Here is a 26,204-nt window from a genome sequence, read left to right as displayed (position 1 = left end):
TTAGTTAAAGTTCTATTTATAAATATTTAAATACGTAAATAGATATAAGGGTGGTACTATAAAAGACCTTATCGAATGAATTTGAAAAATTCATTTCGATTTATAAAAAATAAACTTTACATCGCGACAAATCATGTTTTATATATACAGAAGTTATTAAATATACATTTTTCCGGAGAGATTCTGGATGTTAACAAACATAGCTTTTTAAAATATTCAGTTTAGGTTCACAGGTTTCATTTTGCTAAGGATTATATGATTTTTTTTAAATGAAACTATTTACTTACCCTTCTACCGAGTCGGGTCAATAAACCCTCATCGTCAAGGGCCGAAAGGGAATGAAGCTGCTCCAGCGCCATGATAAGCGATTCTACCGGTGGGGCATCCATGAAATCGAAGTGGAGCAAGTCATTAATACCCATAGTTTTCAATTGAAGGACAGTTGTAGCGAGATTTGTTCTCTGAATTTCGGGTACAGGTGTGGGTAACATTTCATCGCGATACGCCCTTTCTGTATATAACCTATAGCATTTTCCTGGACCGGTACGACCTGCTCTACCAGCTCTTTGTTTTGCTTGAGCCTAAGTAATAAGAAAATAAATTATCAAATAAAATGTTATGAGGTTTTTTTTTAAAATTATGTATTATAATGTTTTCGTAGTATTTGTAAAGTATTGGCCTAATGTTTATACAAATTAGGAACAACAATTTATTACCAAAAATACTTTAAAGACCATCTAAGGTATTAAAAGCTTTGTGTTCTTGTTAAAAATAAAAGCCATGCGACGTAAAATTAATTTAAGTACTAACATACAAAATTTATAGAATTAGATTTACTAAAACAAAATTAATTGAATCACACACATAAATTTCTGTAAAAATATTTGTAATTTAAATAATTAATAACTTAGGCAATTAATGTCCCATCAGAAGTTTTTAAATGTTCCCATTGCGGTCCTTAACATATAAATATATTTGTTAGCAAGGTTAACATGACAAATCATTTTTTAACTTTCTTGGTGAACCTATGTTATTAATGAGTGCACACAGTTTTTAAGTCTCTGAAAACATAACATCATTATAACCTGAAGATATGTTTTGCTATGTTTATGCAAAGCACTTTAATTAATTTTTAATTTCTACATTTTATGTATTTTCTTTTGCAAATACAATATGACTACATGTCAATATTATGTACACTGTGTCCCATTTTGGATGAGATTGCAGGGTATCTGTCATTTTTTAGGATATAACTTTAAGAATTCATGGTCTACTATTAAAAAAACAAACATAAATATGGTTTTTTTTCTGATTTTTGAAGGTATAAATTTATTAAAGAATAGGTTGTGATACATCAATGTATTCAGAAAAAAAAAATGCAAAAACTTGACGTTAATATATACAGGGTGTTCCATTTAAAAAATAACAAGTTTGTGACCAATCTTAAAAACGGTGATCTAAAAAAAGATTTTTAAATACGCCACTGACTTACCCTGCAATCTCATCCAAAATGGGACACAGTGTACATAGTATATACATACATAATATTATTTTAAAAATGTACTTATGTTCCATAATTCCAATTGAATTGTAATTAAAATCTTTTAAATTTAAGTCACATTATTCACAATTGAGCTATTTGACTTAATGTAAAAATGTGTTTTACTTATGGGTACGTTATAATATATTGATATTTTTCTTAAAAATTAAATCTTTTATGAGCAACACCGAAGCTTAATTTAATAAAATATTAACATATAATTTTATCTATCATATATGACTTTCAATATAACATTCATGTCCAGGTCAAAATTTAGATAATTTCTGTAAAAGTAAGTTATTTTAATAAAAAAGTGGACAAACAAGCTTTTCCTAGTCCTTTTTGATAATGATATTGGTAATGACTTAAGCCTTAGCTCTGTCCTGGCATTTACTGATAATATGAAAATTTTTAAGACATATTAAGAAACAAGCCCTTGCAGGTGTTTCAAGTAGGATTGAAGGCGTTGTTCCAGAAGGATTTAAACCAATTCTTGCAACAGTTTTCTCTAAAACTTCTTTAAAACACTTATATTTCTCGAAATATTCCAATTCCAATCCAATGCTAGATGGAAAACACCTTATTAAATTCCGGAAGATTCGCTAATCTTTCACAAACAAAAAACAGCTGATATTCGCGGCGTTGCCAATATCGTTTTAATGCTGTATTTTTTTTATATTGCGGCGAATTCAGGAACATGTTGCTTGGATAAAACCAAGCAAAAAAGTTTATAGAAACATATGTTCTAAACGTCTTAGATTTTGAAGTACAGTGTGGTAATTTTTTTTTTTAAATCTATTTTTTAATCTCTTGTAGATTTTACAACGGATTTTAAAATCTCAAGCTTAATAAAACAGTTTTAAACAATCCGAACGAAGAAAAACATCTGTTTTTAAACAGTTTTTAACGTACAATATTTAAGTTAAAAAACAAAAAGAAAACGTAATTTTTGTCGTCTAATTTTTTATTTCTTTACGTTCGGTAACTGCACAGTGAGGACGTTGGAACAAATTCATTTAAGGGGTATGTGGTGCGAAAAAAACGCTCGGACACGTTAATTTTTATTTTTTGTTGCGATTTTTTTGATGATGAATTCATATATACAGGGTGGACCAAAAATGAGCTACGACTATTAACTTTTTTCAATTTTTTTAAATAGAAACACCCATTTTTTATTTTATTCTTTAATTCTACAAGTTTATAAAATTTTAAGTATATTTTATATACCATGTCCTATAGCTAGTCTCAAATGAATCCTATACTAGTCTCAATATTGATTAAGAAATTTGCGATTTAATTTTTTATAAATAACCAGGAATTTTTGGAACAGTTTATAAAAAAAACAAAATAAAAAAAATTAAAATAAATGTTCAAATTGTTGACCATTAACTTCCTGACAGTAACCAAGTCGATATTCAAATTCTTGTAATACTTGACTTATTGTTTGAAGCCAAATTTGTTGTATTGAGGTGAACCTATTTTTTAATTCATCTAAACTTTCAGATTTGTCAAAATAGACATTGGATTTTAGATAACCCCATAGATAAAAATCCAATGGGGTTAAATCTGGCGACCTTGCTGGCCATTCAATAAAACCCCCCCCTTCCAATCCATCTATTTGGAAAAATGTTGGTAAGGTAATCTTGTACTGTTCGCGATTAGTGTAGGGGGGGGCGCCATCCTGTTGGAACCATATCGAATCTGCCAGTATAAATGGGTTTTTACCATTTAGGATAAAGTGCAATTAAACTAGGTACTATCTGATTTTGAAGAAACTCTAAATATTTTTCAGAGGTAAGTGTGCCCTCAATAAAATAGGGACCCACAATTGACGTGCCCACAATTCCTTAGTGTTTTCACGCGATTAAATGGTGACAAGGTGTCAACAATCAAATATACCTGTTAAAAAACTACGAAAAAACATGTTTGGATATGCTCAATTTTTTTTTCCATTTAAAAAATTGAAGTTGATGGTCGTTGCTTATTTTTGGTTCACCCTGTATACATGAATTCATCATCAAAAAAATCGCGACGAAAAATAAAAATCGACATGTCCAAGCGTTTTTTTTTCGAACACACCTCTGAAATTTAAATGAATTTGTTCCAACTTGCGCGTCCTCGCTGTATATTGTCTCAATAAGTAGTTAATCAACTGAATGTGTTTGCTCTCAATACATCGAACCTCGACGATAAATAGTTTAATATTTACACACACCTACAAAATTAAGGAAACTAACAAGGTTTGGGGTAATATTCAACTTCCTAGTCATTTTTTCGTCTATTTTAAAGTTCATAAACGTGTTTTCTCTCTTCAGCTGTCTCATATCTGTCCAGTGAGCTTGATGTTTTCTTTTCACCCAGTCCCTGATCTCACCGCGAAGTGTGCTTCTTGGCTGCCGTAGAGCCTTTTCTTGCAAGTTCATCGGCTTTTTCATTTCCTGGAATACCTGTATGTCCCGGAACCCATATAAGCCTAACTGAGTTGCGGTCTCCTAAGGTTTTCAGTTCTATGACGCATTCCCATACCAGCTTTGATGTAACCCTAGGGTTTGATAATGCTCTTAGGGCGGTTGGCTATCTGTTATTATTACGACCTGCTTATTAGTGTATACTCTCCTAATGTTTTCCTTAGCACATTCTAGTATCGAAAATATTTCTGTCTGAAAAACTGTGACATTTCTTCGAAGCGGATGGGACGTTTCATGCTTAACTTTTTCTCCAAAAATTCCAGCTCCCGTTCTCTTGTCGGTATTGAATCCACCTGTGTACCAAATAAGATCTCCGTCTGGTCTGCGGTTACCATCATTCCATTTTTTCCTTGTTGAATATTCAACTTTGAATGCTGTGCGGAAGAAATACTTTGGAACTATGTGATCATCCGAAATCATTTCTGATTTGATTGACTCACAGATTCTTGATATTTTTTGATGTTCTGTCAAGTTACCTTGACTGTTATTTTCCATTCGCTCCAGTCCCAGCTTTGCTTCTCCATGAATCACTAGGTGTACTGGTGGGAAGTTCAGAAGGTCTTCCATAGATGCGGTTGGTGTAGATTTCATGGCTGCTGTTACGCCTAGACATGCGAGCTTTTGTATTTTGCTTAACTTAAGCCGTGCTCCTACTTGCAGGGTCTTTGGCCACCACATTAGTGCAACATAAGTTATAGTGGGCATTACTACTCTGGTATAGATCCAGTGTGTTATTTTGGGCTGTAATCCTCAGGTTTGCCCATGCCTGCGTTTGCTCATCAATAAAATTGATTCCGCTCGCTTGGTAACTTTGTCGAGATGTTGGTTCCAGCTTAATTTGGAGTCCAAGAAAATATAATGGAATGGAAATTTTTTACTATGCAAAATAGTGGCCCAAGGTCCTCAATCGTCGTGTTTTGGTAAGTGGTATAATTGCGGATTTATTGTAATAGACTCGAATGGTGTATTGCCAAAAGTCCTTCGACTTCCAGGAAGCCAGCTATTAACACGTCTTTGGTTTTCAGAATCTTCTTTACCATAGTTACGAGCCTCGCGCCGTCTCTGTAGATTTACCCGGAGTTTAAGCACATTGGTCTTGCAGCAGAGGGTTTTCAACCAATGCTCCGTCCCTAATGTGTCTGTTGAGCAGTTTTTCTAGTGTTTTCAGAAAACAAGACATAAGACTTATCGGTCTGAAAGATTTGGCTTAAGAATAGTCAGTTTTTCCGGGATTGAGTATAAAAGCAACCCGTACCGGCCTTCGTCCCATAGTGATATATCCATATACCGGGTGGTGCGTCGCCGAGGAACATAGGAAATCCCATGTAAATTTTAAGGGGGTCAATTATTGGCTTCCCTGTACATTTTATATAAAAAATGTAAGATAACTTTTTGAAGAGACCAATCTGGCAAACCCTTGTGCAAAGTTTCAAAAAATTTTAATAAGCGAATCTTGAATTATTTAATTAAATGTAATTGCAAAATTAGCAAATTTTCGGTTCAGGTAAAATCAAACGGGCACCAATAAAATGAATATTGTCACTGACGTGAGGAAAACTGTCAATAAATCAGTGATAGTCGATATTTGAAAACAAGTATGAATTATTCAATCGACGAAAAAATAGCCATCATTAAGTGGCATTATGCGGGAAGCATTTTTAGAGCAGTATCTAAAATGTTTTCATTTATTTTCCCACCAAGCCTATTCCGTAAAAAAAAAACATTTCTTGTATTCGGCTGTACGTCAGATTTGACAAAGCCTTATAACAAATTGTTTGCTGGTGTCTGGTTTTACCTGAACCGAAAATTTGGTAATTTTGCAATTACATTCAATTGAAATAATTCAAGATTCGCTTATTAAAATTTTTTGAAACTTTGCACGAGGGTTTGCCAGATTGGTCTCTTCAAAAAGTTATCTTACATTTTTTCAGTAAAATGTACAGGGAAGCCAATAATTGACCACCTTAAAATTTACATGGGATTTCCTAAGTGCCGAATTAAATTTTGCTTATACAAATACTTTTTTTTGTTGTCCTACTTATTATTATTGTATTTTAGCGAGCCTAAAAATGCAAATAGGACTTTTATTTTATTGATTCCTAAACCCAATAATATTACAAACGATATAATTTTATTTAGATTGTTAAATTTAAAAAAATACCCTTTTAGTTCAACTTACTTATAAATGGCAGCTTTGCAAGCTAACCAACAAAAATCTAATCTATATATGCAACATACAAAATGTAAGAGCTAAATTATCAAAAAAAAATCACTTACTTGTGAAATAGGTGTGACCACAAGTGAATCCATTCCAGTCTTTGAATTGTAAACTTTCTGTTTGACAAAACCTGGATCCACCACATAAAAAATACCATCGATTGTCAATGAAGTTTCAGCGATATTGGTAGCTATTACCACTTTTCTGCTGCCCGGAGGAGCCGGTTCGAAAATACGCGTTTGCATTTCTGATGGTAAAGCAGAGTATACAGGAAGAATTATAAGTTCGGGTACCTCAGGTCCTGCAACATAATTAATAAATTAGACGTTTATTAAGCCTATGAATAAATAGGAGAATACAAAAAGAATTAACACTCAATCTACAGAGAGAAGCGTCAAGTTTTAATTAAAGAACTAGGTAACTAGTAATTGTGTTTTCGAGATATCATCGTTTTTCCGAATTTGGTGATGGATCCACAAAAGTTATAATAAAACTTTTGTTAATTATTTTATCTGATTAATTATTTTTTATTACACATTTGACTGTGTTTTTCAATGATATAAAACACGTACTAAATTCTACATAATATGATAAAAAAATAATGTGACTTAGTTGAACGTACAAAACGAATTTCCGAAGTATCTAACTTCGAGTTTATACGAGAATAACTCAAACCCCGCGACGGACAAACTTGCCTTTTAGAATTTGATTAGTTATCAACAGTTGTCAATTTCAATATTTCATACCGCTTATTTTGGAATATTTCTGTTAAATATTTTGATATAATGGCTGCTTTTTCGAATGCTGAAAATGCTGATATAGTATTTATGTACGGTACATTGTTGGACTTAGACCAGAAATAAAAACTCTTAAACAAACATAGATAGAGTATTTATGCAAAAACATAATTTAACATTGTAAAATACTTATTGCATATCCAAAGGAAAAGATCTTAACTTGAATTAGAATTGTAGATAGTGAAAAAAAAATGGGTTTAACCAGAGCTATAATTTTCTAAGTCACAATAAAATAACCGTATTTTTACTCTGTATATTTTCAAAATTTTATATTAAGTAAAGATGATATTCTTTTAATATGCAATAAGTATTTTATAGTGTTAAATTCTCTATTGCCGTACAAATATGTGCCTGTCTGTTTTTTTAGTAAATGTGTAAGATGGAATAATTTTATTTCAGTGCTGAGGATGACCTCACAGAGGTCGAAAAGTCGATTAAATATCAACGGGTTTTGGTTAGCAACCATTGAAGTGGGCATTCACGATGAAAGAAACAAATTCATTAAAATTTCATGTGTTTTTTTCTCCTTGTATTTTTAGGTCATTTTCTATACAGGGTGCCTCAAGTAGAAACTATGGCGTCAACATTATTTTTTTTTAATGGAATATTCTGTATGTCACGACATTTTACAATACTACGATATATTCCGAAAACTTTTTGTATAACGTACCACATGCCTAAAGTCTAATGAAATGTACGACATGAAAAAATAAAAATGTATACAATATTTATTGCAACTGACGTTAAATTTGTTGTCTATTTACTTCAATGAATTTTAGAAAATCGGTAAATACCTTCCAATTGCACATTTTCAATGACTTGCGGATCGATTAGTCTAATTTCTTGTCAAATCATCAAAATTAGATAGTCTATTCACAAAAACTTTGGACTTCAAATAGCCCCATAAGAAAAAAATCTGATCGGGTTATATGCGGTGAACTTGGTTGCCACTCAATCGGTCCTCTTTGTCCAATCCGTCTGTTAGGAAACTTTGCATTAAGAAATTGTCTAAAGGCGATGGCAAAGTGAGGAGGTGCCGCGTCTGGTTGAAACCATATCTCCTTACTACGTATGTCAGCCTCTTACTGATCGGGGAATAAAACAACTAAGGCAGGGATAAGTTCAAACTGTAGAAAATCCAAGTAGCGCCCTTGTTCTTTCTCAGAAAAATGCAGTTTAGAGTATAATAGAACAATTATACTCATAAATGCAAGAAAAACTGTTATCAAGTAGGTTCTAAAATTGGAAACTGTTTGAAAATAATAAGGTCTACTTACTTTCTAAGAAATCACATAAAAAATTAATTTTGGCGTCATAGTTTCCACCTAACCAAAATTTTCATTGCAAAGGATGAATTGAATCAAATGGACAACAAATTAAACATAAGTTTCAATAAATCTAGAATAAGTTTTTATGGTTTAGTTTCATATGTTTCGTTAATCTTTTAGGTCATATTTGACAAACCGTTAACTTTAGGCATAAGGTTTGCTATACAAAAAGTATTCAGAATATATCATGGAATTATAAAACGTCATAATATACAGGATCTTCTATTTAAAAAAATTAATGTTGACGCCATAGTTTCGACTTGAGGCACCCTGCATTAAAATTTTTCATGTATTACAAGTTTTCATTTCATCAATGTGTCCAAAAAATAAAAGAGAAAAAATACCTGAATTTTAAATGAATTTGTTCCTTTCATCGTGAATGCTCTGTATAAACTAAGGTCTAAAATATATAAATTCCATTATTGTTAAGTTATTAAATATTTCTCGAAAAACTTACCTAGAGATTTCATTCTTTCATACAAAATTTCACAAGCAGTATCGATTTCTTCCTGACCAGTTAAAAACAGCAATACATCTCCAGGCGGTTCTCTAAGATGTATTTGCATAATAGTTATCAAACTGGCATCTAAATAATCAGTCTCCGCTTCTTTGGTGTACAGTACTTCTACCGGGAAGGTCCTGCCAGGTATGGTGAAAATAGGCGCTTCAAAAAAGTACTGAGAAAATTTGACAGCGTCCAAGGTGGCGGAAGTGACAATAAGTTTCAGTTCAGGCCTTTTGGTAACGGCTTGTTTTAAGAGACCGAACAGGACGTCAGTATTGATTGTTCTTTCGTGCGCTTCGTCCAACATAATGACTGAATATCCTTTCAGATCGAGGTCCATCAAACATTCTCGAAGCAACATACCATCTGTCATGTACCTGGAAAACGAGATATTTTTCCGTTGATGTTTGCAGAAATTCATAAAAAACAGGAAAAGCTTACACTTCAAGTCAAAATAGGCTTATTATGAAAAGATCCGATATTCGTCGGCACAATGTAATAACCATATAATAACCATATTAAGAGAAAATGTCTTATTAAGTCTTATTAATTACCATATTAAGAGAAAATAACTATTACTTGAAGGATCTGCCAAGTAGCAGTTATAAGATCTTTATCCTTTACACTTGTGAGAACCGATCTTAAAAATACCTGTGTTATCTGGTCACCTCTATATCAAAATTCTATTAACCATATTGAGGGGGTGCAAAATAGAGCCCTACGAACTTGTGCTTTATAAAATATATAATTTTTAGTGATTTTCTTTACTATTGATTATGGGTTTATATTGGCTGCAATGAAATTATTAAAGAGGCAACAAGTGATAGATAAAAATATAATAATTTAAATAGTTTTTTTCAGCTTAATTGTAGGAAGTTAAGTAAAAATATAAATAAATAAAAATTTAAAGGAGGATCTTTTGACAGCAATTAACTTGTTACGGAGTTCTTCCTGTTTTGATAAGGACAAGCTTGGCAACAATTTTATAAAATTAAACTACACAATTTTAATAAAACCTTTAATTCATATAATTAACCTTATTTTTTCTTAAGGTTTATACCAGTGTTGTCAGTCGTCTGATAATTATCAGAATCTACCATAATAGGTAGTCGTTTGATAATCAATGTGTGATAATTAAATGCTATGCTACTAACGACGAAATCTACGAAAATTTTGGCAATCAAAAAAAATCAATATGAATGAAACTCTCGAACTATTCAATGATATTTTGAATATTATTTTGATTTAAACAAGGGTATTTGTTTATATTAGTTTCGAAGTGACAAAGCTTCCTTCATTACTCTGACTTTGAATTTAATAGTGCTGAAGTATTAGACGTTCGAACTGATATGCAACATGATCGGATATTAAGAAATAAATATTGGAAAGAGTGGTGTAGAGTTGTAGAGTTGGAGTTAGAGCTGGAGAGTTGGAATAGTGGAGAGAGTGGAGTGAAACATAGCCGGAAATAAAAAGAGCAATCATTAAAAAGGTTATTATTGAGTTTAGGTGAGGGACCGATAGTTTTTAGAGAGATTTGGTCGAGTTCGATTACAGGCTAGGGATCGCAGATTCTCATCTTTACGGGTTCTTAATAGTCTAGCAATATTTTATTGGATAAATCTCACTTTAATATATCCTTGTGTTAACAAGTGTTAAAATTTATTCTCTGGCATATACAGCGGGTCCATTTAATATCGCGGTGCTCGATTGTGGCTAAACCGTGAAACGGAAAAAAACCTTTAATAGTGGGAATGTTAATTGAGTTACAGGGACCACTTTTTAAAATTAATTTGGTTGATACAGGGTGTCCCAGAAAAGTGTGGTGTAAACTTTGAACGTTGTTTTAAATGGAATTACTTATATTTTTTTTCTGAAATGGGAGTCTCATTTGACTCTCTCTTTAACCCTAAAATTGTTTTGCCCTAAAATGCGACGTTGCCTAGTTATTAACAATTAAGAAATTTTCACGAAAATCAAGGTTTCACTTAAATATTAATATTTACCACCGACGTTGTTTATCTTTTTGACAGGCGGCTCGTCAGGCGAGGCAAAGGAGGCTTAGCCTCCCCACCAAATTGTAATAAAATAATAAAAATATTTAACAAAAATAAAAAAAGAAATTTTTTTTTTCCAAATAATAAGTAGGTACCGACTCTATAACTTCTAATACAGCAATATAGCGCGAACCAGCCATACGTCATACTGTTAATTCGCCGCGACTCGCATCCTTTTTTAAACAGTTGTAAGAAAAGAGAGAAAGCTAACCGGCTTCATCCACATCGACACAGAACGTGCACGAACTTAAAAATATACCTGGACTGCTAATGCATATGGTAATGCAATGCATGATAGCCAAAAATGACCACTGCATGGTGGCCGCCATTTTTATAGTGGTTGTGTCCTTTTGATGTTGGTCACTCTGAAAATTTTTAGTGTTGCCAACAAAAAATATATTAAATAACGGTAATGAAGTTGACATTTGACATGTGAGTATAGCGGATTGCCTAGTTTTTGACGATTTGTAAATGACGCTTGGGTATATCGTCTGGAACAGGCGATGTATCTTTCTCCTTATTTAATACGTGAATAATGTATTACTATCTTTATTTAAAGGTATTTGGTTCAGTTCCTCAAAACCGAATTATTGTGAATCGTCCGTCTGTGTTGTTTATAATAGAATACCTAATATATTGAGTTGTTGACAGAATAATATATTTTTTCTATATAAACCCTTTATAATTACAAACCCTCATAAAATCATCTATATTTTGATTCTTATATATGGTTGTACCTATTAATGTGGAAACACTGTACATGGAAGGAAAGTAAAACTCGTAATAGTAAAAATAGAAAGAAAATAAGTGTTTTTAACTGAATTTGTTAAGTAAATACAAGCAAAAATTTGAATGAATATCATGATTTTCATGGTATTAGGATTTATAAGATTCAAGATTATCAGAATGATAAAACAAATATTTTAAAGTGCACGCATCTATTCCAAGTTGATTGAAACTTTGTCTCATTTTAGGTGAGGATTACTTTCTTTCATAAATTTTAACGAAATTCTTAAAGAAGTACTAGAAAAATCACAGATCTAACGCAACTATCTTAAATTCTTACCTATATGTAACGTTCTATTTTGTATTTTTGTAAACATAACCTCTCAAAAACTGTAATTGTTTTGTTTCCCTACAGTTGGCACAATTAAAAATTTGTCAGAGTGACCAACATCGAAAGGACACAATCACGCAAAATGGCGGCCCCCTAGTAGTGGTCATTTACTTTTCATTGAATTGGCAGTCCAGGTATATTTATAAGTTCGTGAGAACGTGTGCGAGAACGCGATACATTACGAAATAAGAAAAGCCATACGTAGCAAGGGAGGCAAGCCTCCTCCAGCGGTCAAAATCCAACGGGCCGTGCACTCGATTTGGCGCCGACAAACACCGTTTTCATCTCGCAAAATAAGGCGCCAAGGGCGGCTAGCCTCCGATCATCTGATTAACCTGATTTTTATTTTGTTTTGAATTTTCAGCAGTTTTCAGTCGTTTTGATTTCGGTGATTGTCGTGTCTTTTGCCCACGAATTTTGACAAGGTAGGTGGTTTTATTGATTAGTTTTGATTTTGTCGATGTTAGTGTTTGGTACTTAATTTAAGGTATTTATCGTGTTTAATAATTTATTATTATGTGTATTTGAGTGATGCAATGGAAGATATTTTTATTTAATGGCTTCTTTTATTAATCATCATATCATTTCTAATGTTTGTTTGCTGAAAGATGAAAGATGGACAAATTAAATGAAATCAAACAAGCTGAAGATTTAATAGACTGGCTGCTATTAAACAATTTTAGTTCATTAAGCTTTGATGCCAAATATTATGTTATTAAGACTTTGGGCAGACTTTTCAGCCCCATTTAATTTCATTGCGATCTGCAGACAATCAACAAAATCGCGGGTTTAATTTGACTTGGTACAGCAAATATGATTGGTTGACCGGATCGGTTAAAAGAGAAAAGCTTTTTTGCTGGGCTTGTCTGTTACTTTCTGTCCAAACTGAATATTCTACGTGGTCGAAAACTGGATATTCTGATTTAAAAAGTTTGCCTCGGTCCATTGAAAGACATTTAAAATCAAAGGAGCATATTAAAGACTGTCGTATTTTTTTCTCCAACTTGTCAGGATTTTCTGCCTTTTTCTCCAAATCCACCAAGAGAAGTCACATCCTAAATGAAATTTGCGGTAGCCGAATGCCTACTTTTGCTGCTACACGGTGGAATCAACAATCAATCAAGATCTGCGTTTTCAGTGCATACACATAAGGAAAAATTAATAGATGTTTTTGATTTTATTCTAAACAGTGAGGATTTTAAAAATGACGACCAAAGTATCAGGGAGCTAAAGGGTTTCAAGTAGATTTTAACAGACCATAAATTTTCTTTTTTGCTTGAAACATTTAAACTAGTTTTTGAGCAAACTGACGTGGTTTTCTCAATTCTTAAAATAAATTTTCAGACATTAATTTTTCAAAAAATCGATTAAATAATTTGACTGAAATTTTGCAAAAGTTTAGAAATGATGAGAAATGATGAGATTGACTTACCCGATTTGCGACAAAATTATAGGTAAATCTATATTGAAATAATGGACACAATAACTGAACAAATTAAGGTTAGATTCAGCGATCTTAGTAAATTAAATTACTTTGATCTATTAATGTTCGAAAAATTTCCATCCTACTCCAAAGATTTTCCCCAAAAATTACTGGATAATTTAGTAAACCAGTATTCGTTTTTTGATCCCATTTAATTAAAAAATTAATTAATTGTAACCTACAGTGACCCTCAGATGTTTCAGAGTTGTAAGTCTCCATCTGAATTATTAAGTTTTATGTTTGAAAATAATTTAAATGAGTGCATGCCAGAGCTGTATACATTTATTAACATTGCTGTGACTATACCCATAACATCGGCATCTGTAGAAAGAAAATTTTCAGCACTCAAAAGAATTAAAAGTTATAGCGACCCAAATGCGACTAAGTAATATATCTCTTCTTTCAATCGAAAAAGAGTATATAAAAGAAATGACAAAAAATGACAAATTTTATGACGAAGTTATAGACTTCTTTGCCGAATGCTTTATTGCACAGTCGACAATTTTTCGAGTGAGTAATTTTATTTAAATAAAGAAGGAAGAAAAAGTAAAAATAATTAACAACGGCAACTGCGCTAAAAGTTGATTCGCAGAATAGCTTCGCTTCTAATCACTGGCTTTAAGGTACAAAGTACAATTCACAGATTATTCGCTTTGTTATTAACTTTAAATGTGCGTTTAAAAATAGTTCAGGTCTTATTTACCATCAAGTTCCACTGCAATACCATATACTCTTACTGGTTATACACATAAAACTATTTTATTTATTACACAACAATCCTAGTTCTTCAAAAATATTGGAGCACTTTAAAAACAATATATCTAGCATTCAACGCAAATGACCTTGAAATTTCAAAAGAAATAAACTCTGTTCATTTTTTTAAGTCATCTATTCAGCGCTCAATGTATTTAAAGTGACGACTTGAGACTGTACTATAAATTTACAGATACATTAAATTATAGATGTAATAATGATAATTTAAAATTACACAATTTAACGAATCATTAGATGCACACATAAATATAATAGATTTGGGAATCTACATCCTAATATTGATTTATTTAATAGAAATTTTAAAAGATACCTAAGAAGGATTATGAGTTAAGGTACTTTAATTTTTGTATACTGGTTACTCTTGGCTTCTATGAAAACAAATATGTACCATTATTTGTAGGCAATCAATTAAGAACTTGTTTGCTAGCATAGTTTTTTTTGTAACATGTTGTGCTTTCTTGCAATTGGGCAGCTGCATCTATTTTAGAAAGCTTTTTTTTTATAAATAATTAAATACTGATAGATCCTTATAAAAGGAACTTTTTTTTCAATGTTAAAATAATAGTATAACCTAGAGAAATTCTACTTTAATTCACCTGAATGTGGTATTGATTGAAAACATATTAGAGTAATTTTTGATGTTAAGCTTTTATTTTTAGTTACTTATTTTGCTGGGTTTTACGTCACTATTTAAATACATATCAATTTAGAAATTACTATCTCATACGAACAATTATTGAAAAGAAGAAACTAGATATATTGACACCGACTTTTTATTTTGTCTCTACTTACGTAGGTCTCTTTGAGATAATGGACGATTTCTTTCAATAATAAGAAGAAACTAGACTTATTCACGTATTTAAAAGAAGTCACTTAAATATCGATTTATAGAGGTTCCACTGTAGTGTAAAACACTTTGTAGAAAAATATAGGAGGGCAATTGATGAAAGTTATCAGTAAATTGGAGTTAAGTTTAAGGAAAAGTATATACTTCATAAAACAAACAAAAAACACTTACTTTATAATTGTTTCAGGACTGGTACAATCTTCAAAACGAATAGTGTAACCAACTTCTTGTCCCAATCTACAACCGAACTCTTCCGCGACCCTTTTGGCTACCGACATGGCGGCCACACGACGCGGTTGGGTGCAACCGATTTTACCTCTTGCCGTAAAACCTTCTTCTGCTAAATACTGGGTAATCTGTGTGGTTTTTCCTGAGCCAGTTTCCCCAATTACAATTAGTATTTGGTTGTCAGTTACAGCCTAAAAATAAAAAGATTTTCTTTAGTTTATTTAATATCTAAATGTTAGAAAGCTACTCAAATGTTGTGATTGTCTTAATACTGTACCTTTCTTAATTCTTCTTTTAGTCTATAAATGGGCAAAGATTGTCGTTGTTCTATGATACTGAGGTTAGTTTTCTTTCCAAAGGATGATTTTTTACCACCAATAACGTGTTTTTTCCATTCTGGTAGATCTTGAGATTGCAAACCTATACCTCTACTTGGCATTGCTTTTGATTCATCTAAAAAGTACGTTAATTGTCAAAATGGTAACCTATGTGTAAAATTATTTTTTATATTTGCACCTTTAGGAATTTCCATAAATATTAGAAAAAAAAATTAAAATAAAAGTGGAATGGCTTCTCCTTGATTAACTTTTGTATGTAAAAAAAAAACAATTGCACGTCGTAAATTGAAAAACAATAGCAAGTTTACTTCTTTTGAATGGAACTTTGTATATTTTTGTCCCAAACGAAAAATATTGTTAATCTGATTTCAAAAATATACAGAGTGCTCAAAAAAAAATTATATTTAAAAATCGATAAAAAAATTAATAATACGTCGTTTTCTTAAAACGGTTTACACTATTGCTGAATGCGTAGAAACGATTTTCATTTTTGAAGCTTAAAATCGTCGCCTTGCAAGAACGGCTGCCATATTCAACGAAAGACAAAAAATTGTTGTTTTCGTGAAAGAAACGTGGACACAAGTACATCCGTGAGTTAGTAGCTAAATTTGAAGAAATAGGATCTGTTGACAGTAAGAAAAGGAATGAGCCAAGACTGGTTAACGAGGCCGCTCAGATTAAAGATCTTGATGAACTTGCTATGACTCCCACTACGTCCCTTGCAGATCAAACTGGACTGTCGCGTGAGTCAGTCAGAAAAGTATTGAAGCTTCACAAATTTCTCAAAAAAAAAACTCCTAATTACTCAAGAATTAGGGGACCGACGTATTGAGTTTTGCGAAATAATGACGGACAAGTTTATTACTCAGCCCACGTTGATAAAGAATATCTGTTTCAGTGACGAATGCTTTTTTTACTTAAATGGCAAAGTCAAAAAACAAACCTATTAATATTGGAGCGACTTCAATCCTCACATTATTAGAGAGGGACATCATCGGTCCCCTCTTAAGGGAACTATAAATGGCGAAATTTATGCAGAAATGTTAAACACAACTATAGAACCTCTTATAGTTCATTAGGTGGAAAATCAAAGGGACGTCAATAAAAATCTTGCTCTAGATGAACATGTGCTGCACTTCCAACAGGACCTTTACTCTCAGTACTATGTACTTTACTATAGTACTATGTACTCTCAGTATTATGTACTCCCAGTAAGAGAGTGGTTGGATAATCATTACTCAGAGTAGTGGATTGGTAGGAGAGGACCCATAGAATGGCCACCTAGGTCACCAGATCTAACACCGCTAGATTTTTTCTTAAGGGGTCACTTAAAATCCGTTGTATTTAAAACTTAACCAGATTGAATTCAACAATTACAATAAAGAATTGTACAGGAGTGTAGAAGTATTTCACCTGAAACTCTTCACAACGTCCGAGAACAGTTTGAATACCGGCTGTACTTGTCATAATGGCTTAATATTTTTTCTCAAGGAGTTGCATTATTTAAATATACATAAAATATATTTCATGTAGAATTTTATAAGGAACTCAAAAATGGTAAAAGAAATAGGGGTTGCCATTTAAAATTTTCGGGTAATAAATATATAATAAGTATATAAAAAGTAACACAAAAAATGCCTCAAAAATTATCCCCCTTGATATATAAATTGATGTGTTTCGCCTAATTTTCTTACTATCATTGGTAGAGGTATAAATGCTGTTCGTTTTCAAATTGTCACCCGGTATATTAAATATAGTTACAGTATTGTCCATAATAGTTGGACCTTTGAAAATTTATTATATTTTGTGTGCCTTTTAATTAGCATTTTATTTACTTTTATAAAGTTGTTGTACACGAAAAACTAGTGTTAATTAATTTAAATATTGACAAAAATTCAGCACTAGTAGCAGTTTGGAATAAAAATTTACAAAAAGCTGGACAAAATACTTGGAACTAAATGATTTTTATTCAAAAACGACATTAAACATAACTTATTGAAACCATAATATTATAATTAATATTTGGTATGGTAATCCTTAGCATTAATTACTGCCTGCATTCTTATGGACATTGATTCAATCAAATTTTGAATTATTTGTCTGTCAATGTGAATCAATGTGAATTAGTTCATCAGCATTTTTGACTGTTCCAGATGCCCAAATTTTGCGATCCAGATGTTTCCATAAATTTTCAATCGGGTTTAAGTCTGGACTCTGGGCCGGCCACTTTAAAACTGTGATCTTTTCTTGGTCCAACCATTCTTTTACCAATTTTGACGAATGTTTTGGATCATTATCATGCTGGAATACAAAATTTACTGGCATAGACTCAAATATGTAAGGCTCCATTATATTTCGCAAAATATCCCGATACATAAATCGATCCATTTTCCCCACAATTTTATGTATTGGCCCAGTACCATACCAAGAAAAGCATCCCCATACTATCACATTACCACCTCCATGTTTAATCGTAGGTCGGATAAACTTTTTCTTGAGTCTTTCACCTTTCGGTCGTCTTACATGAAGTATTCCATCACTGGAAAACAGATTGAACTTAGATTCGTCACTGAATAGCACTTTTTTCCAATCTTGTACAGTCCAGTTAAGATAATCCATTGCAAATTGTAGGCGTAACTTGACATTTTTCTTCCGCAGCAAAGGTTTTTTAGCAGGTCTGTAGCTGTTAAGTCCACCAGAACACAATCGCCTTCTTACCATTCTTGCAGAGATATTGGAAGGCTCACCTTCATTTAATTTTTGTAAAATTTTGGAGGATGACAAAAATGGGTCATTCTGAGAAATATTTAAAATTCGCCTATCTACACGGGCAGTCGTGGCTTTAGGTCTTCCAGTGCTTTTACCTGGTACCACATTTCCAAATATACGATATTTCTTCATTATCCGTGAAACGGTGTTCTTAGAAACGTTTAGTCTTTGAACAATATTACGCTGCCTAACACCCTGATTGTAAAAATCTAAAATTCTTTGGCGAATGTCGCTGGAATAGGCCTAGAATAGGCCTTTTCCCATGGTAACACAAAATAAAATAAATAAAAAGAACCCACTTGCACACTGGTGTGTCAAAGACTGCCTGTAAAATACATCTTTTATAAAAAGTTCCAAGCATTTTGTCCAGCACAAAAATTTAAAGTATTTCTTATTGTCTGAAACAAGATAAGGTTGAAATTCTGGTATGCTTTTTTGTTTACTTATAAATATGTTTATTGATTCGATGTACAAAAATAAAATATAAATTTAAAACATTGGAAAAATTTTAAATTTTTAAAAGTTCCAACTTTTATGGCCAATACTGTATATATGCTATAACACAAATAAGATCTATACAGTACGCCTCCGATTAGGTCAGCACTATTGGCATGTTTGTTAATATTTAAGATACAGGATCGGTTAAATTAGCAAACTAGTAGAATTTTTTCTCTTGGTTAACGTGGTGAAAAGACAAAACAAAATTGAACATTCGCGTTTTCGAGAAAATGTGAAAAATATACTTTTGTTAAATGGAGTTTCCTGTACACTTTTACATAAATCGAAAGAAAATAATTTTCTTCATAAAAAAGTTTATTTACAATAATAGCTTAAACCTAAAAATAACAGTTATGGCGATATTAATAATTTTACCAAATTTAGGCAAGTTTGTTTTGAAATACAAAAATAACATCAAGCACATATTATTTGGTTTATACTAAATTGATTTTGATGTTTTCTGTAATCAGTAAAGAAAAGATTTTCTTGGGACCAATAGTGTACATTTTTAGGGCTAAATATATTTACTTTATATGCATTACGTAACCAGTTGCAAAAAGTAAGTCTTTGTGTTTGTTTAAGACCCTCCATATTGTTACTAAGCTCATACCGTAAGCTCTTGCTAAATCTGTAGTAGAGTTTTCCACGAGCTTCAAAATACGCCAAAATAGAAATATCAACATCTGCGCTTACTATAAATTGGGTCCTTCTTCTAGTTCTTTTAAACACGTTTTCGTTACGTTAATAATATTATAGCCTAACACCCAATTTAAGACCCCATAACAAAAATAATAGTCAATATGATATGTGGCTACATTCCAACAAGAAATATAAACTATTAAAACAAATAACAATCCATATTAGCCCAATATTTCAATAAAATTAACAATAAATAAAAATATATAAAATCATTTACTATTAATTAAGATTCAACATAATCAATAGCAATTCACTAATCCACATTATAACAATAGTAATAATAATAATAGAAATAATAATAATATTACCCGATGACACTAATAGATCTTTGAACACTGAAATTAGATTAAAAGTTTATAATTTGCCTCTTGAAACTAGGTAAAGCAAAGCCCAATATTTCAACTTCATTAGAATTAATAAATTAAGTGTCCGTTCAATAGGGGAGTGGAGTGCATGTGCTATGAAATGGTAGTGAGAATAATCTATAATGCCTAAAATTCCTAGATGGTATATTGAAAGATATTGCACCAAGGACTTCAGGACAGTGTAACTGACCATTCAGAAATTTATACAAGACGACCAAATCAGCGTAAACTCTTCTTTGCCTCAACGTTAATAAGTCCAACAACCTCCGAGCATCATCATATATGTGATCATTGGGAATGCTTGAACCTTTTATTTTTCTTGTAGAAAGTAATAAACACATTACATTTACTCACATTCAGAAACAGTTCATTGGCAATACACCATTGACTGAGCATATCTAAGTTACTCTGTAATAAAACTTGATAGGAAGAAAAGAGTGACACTTGGGGAAGTGGTTCCCCATAAAACTTGACATCGTCGGCAAATTAAAAAGTATCTTCGGTTTAGGAAGTTACGAGTCTGGAAACTCTCAGGCGATCCTCTTCTAGCGTTCTGTCAATATTTTTTAGATAATATTCTCACAAATCACATTTCTCACTATGCATAAAATGCATTTTACTAATTTTGAGGTTTCTGTTATTAGTGTAAATAAACTTTTTTATTAAGAAAATTATTTTCTGTTGATTTATGTAAAAATAAACATATTCTTCTTAGGATTCTATTTAACAAAAGTACATTTTTTACATTTTCTCAAAAACGCGATGTTAATTTTTCACCTTTTTAATCAGCAAAAAAAATCCTACCTATTTGCTAATTTACCCGATGCTGTATCTTAAATATTAACAAAGATACTAATAGTGCCGACTTAATCGGAGGCACCCCGTATTTCTTTAACAAACGCTTTTAATTCTAAGAGAATTTATGAAAAAAAATCTTTTTGAGTTTTTTGCAAACCTGTAATGAAATCCCATGAATAAAAAAAAACAAACTTCAGGCTCCTTATTGCAAGTAAATTTCAAATATTGTAATGCAATTTTTATTATTATTTTTTACTCTTCGTTTTCGATTTTTAATTCGTCGACTATCGTAAATTACTTGTAATTAATGCAGTAGTAAAAAAAATTCAATTATAGAGATAATTGAATTTTGAATGCTTCAATTTTTGATTTTGTTCAATTAATGAATAGTATGGAGTCATGGGTTTTGTAAAGACATAAAACTTCATTTAATTGTTAAATATGTGTTGCATGCAATAATTTATTACAAAATAAATAATATGTAATGTATAATGTATATAATTACGTTGAAGAATATGAACAAGAACAAAACGGTAATATCAAAAGCAATGAATTTTTTTTTTACCTTACAATAAATGCTGAAGGTGGTCTCCTTTAACTTCTATACAAAATATATAATTATTTGTATAAAAATATAAAATGAAATAATTCTGCTGCATTCTGGTTTTTTTCCCGTATCTCCTCCCGAGTATTGATTGTCTTGATAAATAACTGATTTCATGTATCCTCATATGGCAAACTTTTGACAGAAAATATTTAATATTCAAATTCAAAACCGTTTCTCAAAAGTACCTCTGCAAGAAGAGGTAAGGAAACACATCCAATATATATGAATATAACTAATATGATACAGGTATATCTTGTTAAATGCGAAACGAAAATGTAAGTGTAGACTTGACCCAGTACAGCTATATGAATATGACATAACCTAAATGAAAAGAGACTGGAAAAAATCCAATTGACATTCATCTCAATACATATTTAACTATTAGGCATCATACTGTGACTGCATAAGCATATTTCTTATGTATTTCTTATACTTATAAAAAGAACAATCTTTAACACAATAAGGCAAATTGTTCCACAAATGAACTGCAACGTAACTAAATGATTTTTGAAAAGCTGCTGTTGTATGCCGAGGAACCCTAAAAATATTAAACCGTCTGGTATTATGGTTGTGTTGATGCACATTGAAAAGTTTTCTTAGATATGGTTTTCTCTACTTTAAAATTCTGTATATGAAAGAGTACATGTGATATTTACGTCTATTTGACATTGAAAGAATAAAATGACTATTAAGATATTGGATAATATGACTTCTATTGTTCTTCTATCTTCTTTAATTTTGCACTTTTTGAATAGAAGATGAAACTGCCGAAGTAATTGCATTATTGTAGATTACATCACCATAATCAAACAATGAATATATCACCATAACGCGGTCCCTACATTAATTTATTTCTATCAAAGCCTTCTATAAAAATATTGCTGAAAAATATACGTGTATCCAAAAGTCACGGTTTCAATAATGCAGAATATGGCGCTTTCTTATTTTTTTTTATATAGGATAATTTCGATTAGTACTGCTTAGCTCTGTATTACGTATTTTCCAATAAATACCCCACAATAAATGAAAAATTGAATTTCTCTAGAAAAAATGCGAATCCTAAATAACATCATTTTTTGTTTAGGCCTCATTCAAAATTAAAAAATCAATTATCTCGAGAACTTATAAATTATTATTTGTTGCGTGGCTGCAAAGCTGTTGAAACTAAAAGCCGTTCCAGCAGAAGCGTTAGAGAGCGTTAATTCAACCGTTATTATATGAAAACTACTCCTTCCATTGTCTGCTATTGGTCACAGGAAAATGAGCATAGGGCCTTAATATCGTAGACCATATTTCGGAAGACCATCTTATAAGTCGGTTGCTGAATTCAATATCCAAAAATATTTAGATCTACAACAAAACCACATTCCTCCTGCCGTTCAACACTTCTCCGATGTAGATTTGGAATAAGGTCAAAATCAATCAAGCTCAAAATGGGGTTACATATAATCTTCTGAATTTATGTTGACACCTTATGGCTCCACCCGCATAGTAAATAGTTAAATGGTTATTAAAATAGTTACCAAAGGTTTATATCAAATAGTATTTGAAAAGATACATAAATCTAAATAGTTGTGATCTAAGATAAAGTAAATTAGTGTTATTTATATCAGGGCTATTAGCCAGTCATTTATTAAGTTTTTATATGATAAATTTAAATTCAAATAGAAGAAACTTAAGGCGTAAAATGTATTTATGATAGAATATCAGCAGCATTAAAAAAATAGTGTTTTAAAGGTAGGAATTAAATTATTCAAACCTGACCGAATAATGTTGATTGTTCAGTCTTTTATTCTGACAGATTTTTTTCTAATACTTATAGTTAAAGTATAGTTGCAAAAATACAAAAATAACCCTATACATATGACTACTAATAATTACCTTCAGGTAAGGGATCAATCCAAGTTTTATTTTTTCCAGAAGGTTGAGAGTCCACCTCTGCTTCCCTCTGAAGCATTTTTTGTTCCCGTCTCTCTTTAGCTAAAGCGGACTGCATCATGGCTGCTTGTGCTAAAGAACCATCAGGATTCTTCACAATTCTAAATTTATTTTAAAAAAATAATTAGACAAATTTTAGTAAATATAAAGTTAATCTCTTACCTAACAGGACTTAAATCGTGTAACGCTCGACCATGTCCATTCAAAAATGGAGGTTCGTCTTCGACCAATTCAATTTCGATATCTGCTTCGCCATCTTCTTCGTCTTTCGGTAAAAGACCGGTTTCTTCATCGAATTCGGGCAGTTCGCTCTTGTCTATGCAACCGGACGAAATCATCTATAACAAAAGTAAAAACTATATAATTATAAAAAAGATATAAATTATATAAAAAGAGCTAAAAGGTATTAAATATTTACAATAACAATGTCAATATGACCAATTTTATGATTTCATTTGTGATCTTCTCAAATCTTCTTAATCATTTGGTCAATGACCTCTCAATAAATATTGTAACCTCTTTTTATTTGATTTTTGCTTTTAATAAAAATTGACTGATGTAGAAAGTCTTTAATAGAGTGTCACATATGCTAACGACAGCTTATCAGTCTAAAGAATATTAATTGGTGGTGGGTTGGCATGAATTATTCTAGAGATACTTACCTTTTAAATTGTGGGAGCCATCCAGTTTAGTATGTTTATTTAAAGTGCAGTTGTAAGAATCTTTAACTGGCAAATTGGTTCTCACATAAACAAAAAGGATGTAAAGAATTATAACACATAGTAAGACCCAAATAAGCTTCAATTATTAACAACACTCTATTTTAAAAAAAAATCTGAGAATACTAGTCAGTGTTCGTCGTTTAATCTTTTCTTTATTTATTTACTTTAATCACTTTAAAAAATCATCAGTTTCTTATTAAAAGTGCAACCCCTGAAATCAAACCTCTATGCACCAAAGTTATAAAACATAAAAAAAATCAATAACCCACTAGTATGAAACAACCCTTATTATTTCAGTAGATAAGCAAATTACATTACCTTGCAAATTACCAAGAAAGAACTTTAGACACTAGACAATAATTAATAAAATAAATTAAATGAAAAGCCATTAAAAAATATAAATTAGCCAACATGACAAGTCCCAAAATCCAAATAACGATGACAAATCCGAAATTATAGCATTACTTACAAATTCCTCTTATCAGACTTGACCTGGTAACTCATTATGCAGATTCAAGGACAGGAGCTGACAAGATCCAATCAATAACGTCATGAAGAAGCAAAAAATCCTGATAAAGCTCTAATTTATGATTGGAAATGGAAACAGCATCTGAGATGGCTCGGAATGATCCTGGGATGACCCTTAAGACCTGATAGGAATCAAGCTTACCTCAAGATGTTGGAGGATCTTTTATAAAGTGTATTAAAGTAATTCTTCACATGCCTAGTGTTGCCATGATGTAACCATGAGGTCGAATCCCAACCTCGAGAACTTGTTAACCTAAAGACCACACCATTTAGAAAGAAAACCTTTTTGGGTACCTCTTCGATGGATAATCTCATGCAGACCCACCCAGTTTTACAAGGATTAACAATACAACGTTGCTCCACTTAGATTTAAGTTGAAATCAATCTAATCCCAAAACGCAAAGTATTCAAATTACAGGAAAAACAATGGCAACAGCCCGGTATTGAAAATGCCAATACTTACAAAATTGATCATTGAACAAGGCGTACGTGCCCAATGACAAAGGACAGATAGGAAAATCACTTTGGTCAGAGAAAGAGAGAAAAACAACCTGTTTCCAGTAAATTGCTTAAAATTCAAAACGAAAAACAAATAACGCCATCTAGGAGTTCTTATTTTTTACAATGTAATCCACTTTACACTATATGTCGCGATCAGTACTATCTTCATATAATATTAAATTATTACATTATAAAAGCAACCAAAAAACAAAACTCTACAATATTTCTAAAAAATAATATATACATCAACATATATACATCAAAATGGTATAGGGGGACAAGGAAAAAAACCATTTATTTGAAATTTGTTTTCAAGATAAATTGTCTTTATTCTTTCTTGGGCATTTCTTTAAACATACCTTTTCACATTCATGATATTAATTTATTCTTGTTGATATTAAATAAATTTTTCAAGGCATATTTGGTAAGCTGAAAAATTTATTCGGTACTATTTTTGCTGTCAGTGTAGTGAGAAATTATTTTAATTGTCCGAGCAACCTACTCAATATGCAAAGGCAACATCTTGATTATGAAGCAAAGTTACGAGCTATTGGTATGAACAGCCGCGACGTCGCAGATCCTGTAAATTCTATCAAGAGCACTATAGGAAAGTAGTGGCAGAGATTTGAAGACTGGTGACTGATGATGAGTGTGAGAAAGACATACTGGTCCAACAAGAGCAACAGAACCTATCCATGATGGTGGACCTATATGTTGACCTAATGTTCATGGCATTAGTGTCACTACTCAAATAACAAGGAATAGGTTACATGAAAACAACCTTTACGCCAAACGTCCTGTTAGAGCTCCAATACTATCCTAGCGTGAATTGGCATGCATTATTTTTACCGATACATCATTATTTTTGCTGGAATTTCGATAGGTTATCGGATTAAGCTGGTTTCCATTTAAGTGTTTTAACAGAAAAAGAATATCGGAATCAAATTCTGCAACCCAAAATTCATTCACCTGTTACAGAATTTGGTAATAATGCCGTACTTATGTATGACAATGAACGTCCGCATGTTGCAAGCACCGCAAGAATTTTTTTGAAACGGAACAGTATTTAGGTATTGTCA

At 31.7% G+C, this 26,204-nt stretch overlaps 1 protein-coding gene across 1 annotated transcript in view; it reads right to left on the bottom strand.

Moving 5' to 3' along the window:
- LOC126746521 (ATP-dependent RNA helicase DHX8) overlaps positions 1-26,204 on the bottom strand; it is a 42,552-nt gene that overhangs the window by 6,375 nt on the left and 9,973 nt on the right. The window contains exons 6-12 of the mRNA XM_050454828.1: positions 23,537-23,712; positions 23,318-23,475; positions 15,640-15,815; positions 15,306-15,553; positions 8,809-9,233; positions 6,286-6,527; positions 288-581 (exon numbers count right to left, since the gene is read on the bottom strand). Of these exons, the coding sequence (XP_050310785.1) occupies positions 288-581; positions 6,286-6,527; positions 8,809-9,233; positions 15,306-15,553; positions 15,640-15,815; positions 23,318-23,475; positions 23,537-23,712 (1,719 nt within the window). The remainder of the gene's footprint in view (positions 1-287; positions 582-6,285; positions 6,528-8,808; positions 9,234-15,305; positions 15,554-15,639; positions 15,816-23,317; positions 23,476-23,536; positions 23,713-26,204) is intronic.

Source organism: Anthonomus grandis, chromosome 17 (genome assembly GCF_022605725.1).
Source record: "Anthonomus grandis grandis chromosome 17, icAntGran1.3, whole genome shotgun sequence".
Classification (NCBI taxonomy): Eukaryota; Metazoa; Arthropoda; class Insecta; order Coleoptera; family Curculionidae; genus Anthonomus; species Anthonomus grandis.
This window is presented reverse-complemented; position numbering and strand designations above follow the sequence as displayed.